This window comes from Mus pahari, chromosome 10 (assembly GCF_900095145.1).
Source record: "Mus pahari chromosome 10, PAHARI_EIJ_v1.1, whole genome shotgun sequence".
Taxonomy (NCBI): domain Eukaryota; kingdom Metazoa; phylum Chordata; class Mammalia; order Rodentia; family Muridae; genus Mus; species Mus pahari.
The window spans coordinates 65,481,700-65,490,634 of NC_034599.1; the positions used below are offsets into that span (position 1 = coordinate 65,481,700).

At 38.5% G+C, this 8,935-nt stretch overlaps 1 protein-coding gene across 3 annotated transcripts in view; it reads left to right on the forward strand.

The window, feature by feature from the left end:
* Positions 1 to 8,935, forward strand: part of Sltm (SAFB like transcription modulator) — a 48,988-nt gene that overhangs the window by 25,407 nt on the left and 14,646 nt on the right. For 2 of the 3 annotated variants that reach the window (XM_021206440.2, XM_029542867.1), the window contains 4 exons: positions 3,319 to 3,346; positions 4,636 to 5,104; positions 5,760 to 5,809; positions 7,896 to 8,014. In XM_021206440.2, the coding sequence (XP_021062099.1) occupies positions 3,319 to 3,346; positions 4,636 to 5,104; positions 5,760 to 5,809; positions 7,896 to 8,014 (666 nt within the window). The remainder of the gene's footprint in view (positions 1 to 3,318; positions 3,347 to 4,635; positions 5,105 to 5,759; positions 5,810 to 7,895; positions 8,015 to 8,935) is intronic. The other variant, XM_021206442.2, reaches the window with a different exon arrangement.

Here is an 8,935-nt window from a genome sequence, read left to right on the forward strand (position 1 = left end):
CTCATATTGTTCCAGTGTTTAGCTGGGCCACTTTGTTTTTCCCATACTGTTTAGTGCACTGCAGGCGATGTTAGACAGTTACTGATGTAAGATGATTTTGAAGGCTTAAGGTCTTTTTATTTACCCATGCAGAGACACATCTATCACACGTTAGCCTACAGAACAGCAGTCGAATGTGAATGACCGAGAAGTGTGTGTGAGGCTGGGCTTTGACTCTTTGCTGTCCCTAGGGTGAGTGGAAAGAGAGGAGCTTTATGTTAAGTCCTTCAGCATCTGACTAGGGCTTGTAGGCCCCACTACAAGATAAACAGCTTGAGTACCTGATTTTTAGAAGATGTGATTCATTTTTCACGCATGAAATGCTCTTATTCAGGATAACCCCTCAAGTGGCCAAATAAAGATTGTTTTTAGTGGGGAGATTATTTTCAAACACATTGCATGTTTATACACAGGTGTCATGATTTGAACATTTTCCTGTCTCTTGTATTTCTTGGTTTGTCTATGTATTATAAGAAAAATGTCTAGGGAGCTCAAGAGAAGGCCCGGTGGTTAAGAGTACATACTGCTGTTACAGAGAACTGCAGTGTACACACACACACACACACACACACACACACAAAATTAAAAAAGAGCTAAAACTTCAGTAAAACAAAGTAGTTTAACAGCATTTCTAATTAGCAGAAACTATAGCAATTATTATTTTTTTTTACTTTTTTAAAATAGCAAATAATTTGTATATTTCTGTCTATCATGTTGTACCTTTAATAGAATAGCTTGGAAGTGGTATAGTATTTATTAAATTTATTTAAATTATTAAGTTTATTAAATTTTGGGGGAACTAGAGAGCTAGTTGGTGGTTAAGAGTATACAAGTGCTCTTCCAAATGACCAGAGTTTGCCTTTCAAGATAAACCAGTAAGCCATGCATAAATGTATTCAGAATTGAGAATAGCTTATTTCCCCCCTTACTTCCTTCACCAACCACTCTACCCAAAGCAGCATTCTTTCCAAGTGCTGCACTTCACTGTGTAATCAAGAGCCCAGAGGTAGTCATTTATTTATTTAAAATTTCAATTGTGTGTTGGTACGTGGGTGCCACAGCACACCTGTGGAAGTCAGAAGACAACTTGTGACCAACTAAGTTTATTAAATTCTCGGGGAACTAGAGAGCTAGCTTGTGGTTAAGAATACACTCTGCTCTTCCAAAGGACCAGAGTTTGGTTCCTTTGGTGGTGGGGAGCTCATAACTGCTTGTGACTCCAGCTCTGAGGGATTCTGGACCTTAAAGACAACTGAAGTACAGACAGACAGACTAACATACACATACACAAATATTAAAACTTAAATGAAAAAGAAATTATAGTATGCAATGTCAGTATACAGGTAATATTTATGTTGCTGTTGATTTATAGTACAAGCATGTGGACTGGAGCTCAGATCCCAAGCATTCATGTAAAACCCCAAAGTGATGCACACCTGGAACTCTAGAGTGCTGAGGTGGGGAGGGCAGGATGGCACAGGCAGATCCCTGGAGCTCTCTGGCAAGCCAGTTCAGCTAACTGTTCAGTGAAAGATCTTGCCTCACCAAAAAAGGGAAAGGGAGTGATAGAGGAAAGACACCTGCCATTGACCTCTGGCCTCTGTGTGTCCATGTACCAACACACTCTTGTGCATATGCACACACACACAACATTATTGTTGTTATCCATGATAAAAAATGTAATTTTGATTTCCACTGAAAGTTTTGCTTGAAATCTTCTTTTACTGCTAGGCAGGAGGAGTTGGTCGGGTCTTTCCTGGACCTGCAGCGTGACTCATCTGGACACATGTTAAGTGGTACACATTCTTCAGCTGTTTGATACCTGCAGAATCAGAAGCTGTGCGCCTGGTGCCAGCAGCCTGTTTGAACAAGTGTTCCCAGGCTTCTGTGGTGCTTCTGTGTGGTTTGAGAGGCAGCACTTACAGGCTTTCCTCGTGCTAGCTTTCCCAGATCACTAGAGCCAGCTGTTGAGTTGAGTGACTGCCGGGCAGTGGTGGCGCACGCCTTTAATCCCAGCACTTGGGAGGCAGAGGCAGGTGGATTTCTGAGTTTGAGGCCAGCCTGGTCTACGGAGTGAGTTCCAGGACAGCCAGGGCTACACAGAGAAACCCTGTCTCAAAAAAAAAAAAAAAAAAAAGAGTCAAGTGACCAAGGTGTCCTGGGAACCTCATCTTTTGAGACTGTTGTGCTTCCTGCCTAACATTTCTATGGCTTATGTTGGGATAGAGTTTAGCTTGGTGAAACTACCTTAGTAATCCTAGCAGTGTTTTCTTAATTAAAAAAGTTGTCCCCCCCCCCCCTTTTCTGGCTGTAGACAAGTGGTTTAGTTACTGCTAAGCCCCCTACCTTTTCACAGTATATACCCAATAAACTATTTTTTTCTTAAAAAGAAAGACAAAATTCCTTCTTTTCCAAGAAAAATATCTTGTCATTGAGATATTTCTGTTTTAAAGCTAGCACATAGTTAAATTTGGGAAATAACACGTGTCTTATGTTAAAATTTCTTAAATGGGTATGCTCTTTGCTTTGATTACCTGTAGCACAAATACCAATTTGAAGTTGGCCATTTGCTAGTATATTCGTGACAGCTTTGAACTTATTTAACAGATCTTTTCCTAGAAAGAGTAATTTGGAGCTGCATCCTGATCATCATCCCTTTTCCTTGTTGAAATGTAGAAAGGGAGGTGGGCTTTGTTTTGTTTTCTTTATTTCTTTATCATGCATCCACTCCATTGCTGATTATACTTCTAATTCCTTTGAATAATAACATGTTAAAAGTATGTCTGATAGGCTGGTAAGATGGCTCAGGTGGGTGAAGGTGCTTGCTGCCAAGCCTAACCACTGGAGTTTGACCTCCATGGTAGAAGAAGAAAATCAAAACTGACTCCTGCGGGCATATTCACATGGGTGCTGGCTCTTTCATTGCCTCCCCACTAATGTAATATTAAAAAGGTTCTTTAAAAAGTATGAACTGAGTGGCATAAAGGATTTTATTGACAGCTCTTAGTACAAGTAAGGTTTGGATTATGTTAACTAGTTGTGGTTAATGAAATGATGTGCTTACTGAGAGATTTGCCTCTTTTTATAGAGTTATATATAGCAGAAGTGTGCTCCGTAGTTCTAAATGGGTCTGAGTTTTGATTGGAACATATTTGCGTGTGATATGCATCTTTAATAATATTTTTAAATTATCTACTAGTTTAATTTGACTAATTTTGTGCTATTAAAATATAGTTCTCTGTGAGTTTATTTTACATTTGATTATTCTTTGAATTTCAGGATGGTGAGGAAGAAGAAAATGAGAAAGGTATGTTTGATGCTAAGTAGAGTTTCAAGTTTATAGACATGTAGAAAAGCAAATTATATGAAAATAAACATTCCTCATTTGAAATCTTATTTTAAAATAGTTTCTTTTCAAATTACCAATTTAGTGAATTAAGTTAGCTTCTTAATTTTCCAATTGGTTTTGGTTTTCTTTTGAACACAAGTATGCCCTATGCATATCAGTTACTGTAGTGAACAATACCATTTTTCACTGTAGATTTAGTGATTTGATAGATTCAAAATCACTGTAGATTTTAAAAATAACTTGTAGCATACGGTAAGTAGATTCTGTGTTTTAAGACTGACACTGCAGTAACTCATATGTGCTTATTGGAGTTTTATGACTCAATGAATTTTGTACTAGTCCTAAGAATGGTGAATGACCAGAAAACTGGCTTTTGTTTGCTACTTAGAGAAACTTTCATATGATTTTCTGACATGTGTAGTGTCTTGGGAAACTATCCTATCCAATGCAATCACAGGACAACAGTAGCAATATATGAGGTCACTATGAGGTTGAGTTCTTGGACAGAAGTCACATTATCCTAATTGGACTAGAAAGGACATGGAAAAGGCTCCTCAGCCAGGCAGAATTAAAAGCCTCGAAGCAACATTGGAATAAAGCTACTGACTGCAAATCTCACATGCCTGTGGTCTCCTCTCTCTGGGAATGCAAGATACCTTTGCAAACAGTCATTGCAGACTATCTGGACAGGATGCAGATAGCAAGCAGCCACTCTCTTAGATGTCATGGAGGAGCTTCCTCGGAGTCCACCATAGCAGTTTTGCATTTGATTCTGGACTACCCAGGGATGAAGAGTGAAAAAGATGGGGCCTGGGAATACTCCGAAGACCAATGTCTTCAGATTGTGACCTTCCAGGAAGTCACCAAGGAGCTCCCAAGGTCACAAGGATTAAATCCCAAGATGAGCCGAACATTGAAAACAAATCTACATATCTCTCACTCTCGCACGGAGGAAAACAATTCAGATACCATCAACTTATAAGCAGAGATGAAGAGCTGACCCTTGAGGATGGATCCATTCTCTCACTGTTGTTGTTTTGATGTTTGTATGTAGAGATCATTTTCCCCCTGAAGAATAAGTGATCTTAGGTAAAGGATTGTGTATGTTAGCTAATCCCTGTGTTCCCCTAACCCTCCATCAGTGCTAATGACTGGCTTTATATTTTCTAGGTCCTATTCTAGCTTATGAATGTGAAATTGTTTAAACTTCTTGTTTTGCCATATTTATTCCTGTTAAATCCTCTTAGATATAGCAGGTTCTGGTGATGGCACACAAGAAGTATCTAAACCTCTTCCTTCAGAAGGGAGCCTAGCTGAGGCTGATCACACAGCTCATGAAGAGATGGAAGCTAATGCGACTGGGAAAGAAGCTGAGGATGACAACATCTCGGTCACAATCCAGGCTGAAGATGCCATCACTCTGGATTTTGATGGTGATGACCTCCTAGAAACAGGTAAAAATGTGAAAATTACAGATTCTGAAGCAAGTAAGCCAAAAGATGTGCAGGACGCCATTGCACAGAGCCCGGAGAAGGAAACCAAGGATTATGAGATGAACCCGAACCATAAAGATGGTAAGAAGGAAGACTCCGTGAAGGGTGAGCCTGTCGAGAAGGAAGCCAGAGAAAGTGCTAAGAAAGCAGAATCTGGAGACAAAGAAAAGGATACTTTGAAGAAAGGGCCCTCGTCTACAGGGGCCTCTGGTCAAGCAAAGAGGTTTGTTTTTCTATGTCAGTTCTTTACGATACTGAAATTCCAGCATTCAATAAGATCGCGCTACATTAAGGGGGTGGCTTCAAGACCATGTACAATAATTAGTGTCTTATGATCCTGCCTAGAGTATTTTTGACCGTCATAAGTTATTTAAAAAAAAAATCAAGATCTTCATAATATGCAGTGTCCTGAGTGCATTGTCGAATTGTCAGCATATTTTTTTTTTGTTTTTTTTTGTTTTTGTTTTTTTTTGGTTTCTTTTTGTTATTTTTGTTTTGGTTTGGTTTTTTTTGTTGTTGTTGGTTTTTTTTCATATTGACAATTTTTGTGTTTTATTTTTAAAAACCCTTGTGATGGTGGTTAATGAGCAACTGTCAGTCCTAAGAACACAAAGTGAAGTCAAGCCCCAGCCCTGAAATCTGGAGAAGATGGCCATATATCCACTGAATAGGATTGCCAGAAAACCTAGATCTTCAGGCATCTTGGGCAAAATCAGTTCAAGAATCCTAAGGGAGCCATTTCAAGTAGCCTACTGTAGGCCTTTGGAGTTGTCCATGTGTATGAGTAGAACCCGTTTTGCAATGCTGTCAATATCAAGCTGTTTGGGCTTTGTTTTGTTTTTTGTTTTCAATTTTCTTCTGGTGATTTGCTTCTTTAGCTCTTCAAAGGAATCTAAAGACAGCAAGACATCATCTAAAGATGACAAAGGTAACAATGTTTTTTCTATTTATTTCATGATAACCTCACACACTTCCAAGCAAAAACATTAGTTGTCTGTGTCCCCTTTGACATTTAGTCTTTAGAAATCTATTGAGAAGACCAAGTTTCAATAACCTTTAACTGGCAGCTTTAAAACAATTTCAGCCAGCCCTGTCATTTAAAACTTTATCCTTTGGTTACTTTGTAAACTCATATGAACATGAGAGGTTATAGAAGTGTTTTTAGTTAGAGTGAGTTTGAAACATCAGTCATGACCACATCTCTTTTCCTGTTCTGTTTAGGATGAAACTTATATCATGAATATAGTTGTGTATATTTATGGACTCCTCTACTAACATTTGATAGTACTTAATTCTTTCAATTAGGATATACTTCTGTACATAGAAAGTGTACAGTATTTAAATGTTTCAGAGTTCTCTTCCTAATTTGACTTACTTTGTGTTGGTGTTTGTCTTATATAGAGAAATACTTTTATGTTCAATTCCTGGACGATCTGAGGAACAATTTTTAAAAGTTTTACATAATTGTACATGGTACTATGTTACATAAGAATCTTTATACTAGTGTATGTTGTTCCTTGAGCATATCCCCCTATACTCCTGTAGGGAGCATATCTTATTGTTGCTTGTTATTTGGAGCTAACTCGTTATCTTGTGCCCATGAGCAATATGACTTCATGTTGTATCTCTTCTACGATGGCTTTTAGAGCATTTGATTTCTAAAAAAGCATCCTAAAAGAACATGCTTTGCTCTTATGTACTGCCAAATCTTCAAATCTCTCCTTAATGTCAGAAGGAGGATTTCATGCTTTGCTGTGGTTGTGTTTCATTGGTATGTTTTCATAGTTAGAAATTATTACTGACTTGACTCAGTAACTATAATTGCAATATCCTGTTCTTTATAGTTAGAGTTCATGGAAAAGATGCAAAGGTTTATCCTTTAAATTGAGAAACTTAGTAATTTTGGTTAAGTGGTGCCTTCTTTCCTGTTCCTTTTCCTGTAATTTAGGTAAGTACCCAGGCCCAAGTATTACAGGTCATAAAATAAAACATTCTGATGACTGTCCTTAAGAATTTTCAGGGTTTGAGTCATCTGCATTGTTTCTCTGTAGAAGCCTGCATGGGGCAGCTTTCCCGTTGTTGGATTTATCTCATGGGATTTTAAAGCTCTCAGATGTTTACTCTCCCTCTTTTTGCACATGTGAAAGCATGGCATTTTTAGGCATTGTTTTCTGTGTCACAGCACTAAAGGAAGAAAGCACTGCTGGCACTAAGTAACTTAATGTGTGTCATACACTTACATGTGTGAGCCCTATCTGTGTGGAGACAGTTCAGAAAAGCTGTGGTCACTTCCCTAGTCTTAAGTTATTTTGAGATCTCTATTCTTGCTGAAATGATTATTTTAGAAGGTTGTTTCTAACTTAGGTCTAGAGTTATTAAACTACCTGTGATTCCCATGAAGGTGGCCAGGTGTGGTAGCACAAGCACTGCAGCACTTGGGAGGCAGAGGCAGGCAGATCTCTGAGGTCAAGGCCAAACCTGGTATACAGTGAGTTCCAGGGGAGCTAGGGCTACATAGGGAAATCCTTTCTCAAAAAACTAAAACAAAGATACAAGCAAAAACCCCAAACAAAAACAGAAAAAGAAAATGAAGGTGAATTATTAGAATGTTTGTTCCCCACTCTGGATCTACCCTTTTTTTCTTTCCCATTTCTCAGAACTTTTAGTGTTCATGACAGCTGTCCGACCCTAGAGCAGTCTGCTCATTGTCATAGGGCAGCTTCCAGACACCTCAATTGAGTGTAATGGTTTGAGGACAGGTTGTTAACATTTGTTACAAAATAACAAAAAATAAGGAATTTTCACTCACTTTGTGTTATAATTCATGTAACAGGGAATGTACAAATATTTATTCTTACTGTTCTCTTTGATTTTCATAATGGTAAGTTTGTAAGAGTTTGAGTGTTGTAATGTAATACTATCAAAATTTAAATGAGAAAAGATATGATAATGGAAGCTTATGAGCCTTGTAGGCCACTGCAGGCACTTAAGCTTCGGTGTGAAATCTGTCCTAGGGAGCACAGGCAGTGCTGGTGGTAGCAGTGGAAGCTCAACTAAGAACATCTGGGTCAGTGGACTGTCTTCTAATACCAAAGCTGCTGATTTGAAGAACCTCTTTGGCAAATATGGAAAGGTATATCCTTTTTACTTTTTAATATTCAAAACAGTTACATAAATATATTTTATATATATAAAATACTTTTGAAAGTTTTTAGATTGATTTATCTTATTTCATGTGTATGAGTGTTTTGTTTGCATGATTTCTTTGTACCCAGTGTGTGTCTGGTCAGAAGAGGTCCTTGAAACAGGAGTTATGGGCAGCTGTGAGCCCCCATATGGGTGCTAGGAGTCGGACCTGAGTCCTCTGCCAGAATAGCAAGGGTTTTCAGCAGCTAAGCCATCTCTCTAGGCCGTAGTCTCAGTAAGAGTTTTCCTTATCTGAGGAAAAGGATCTGCCAGATACTGAGACTATTTGGTCATCCTGAAACTATAAGAAGCTGGCATTAGGTAGTGGAATATACAAACTGCAGAGGAAGCACATATTCTTATTGTGGAAGTTCTTAGCCACTAAAGAGGAAAATGGGAAACTCTGTGTTTTCGCTGATCATGGACTAGTCATTCTAAGTGTCTTCTGTCTGACACCCTTAAGAACCTGCTTTGCTTAGATGACTTTCTTTTCTTCTTCTTCTTTTTTTTAAAGATTTATTTATTTTATGTATGTAAGTACACTGTAGCTGTACAGATGGTTGTAAACCTTCATTTGGTTGCTGGGAATTGAATTTTTAGGACCTTTTCTTGCTCCAGTCGGCCCTGCTCCACCATGTGGTTGCTGGGATTTGAACCCAAAAGAGCAGCCAGTGCTCTTACTCACTGAGCCATGTCACTAGCCCATTTTCTAATTAAAGATGTAAAAGCCTCTAAATAGTCAATAAAACAGGTTTTGAAATGTTAATGCGCTCGCCTTCGCGCTCTCTCTCTCTCTCTCTCTCTCTCTCTCTCTCTCTCTCTCTCTCTCTCTCCCCCCCTAACAGTAAAGAGAACAATTACAGAACAC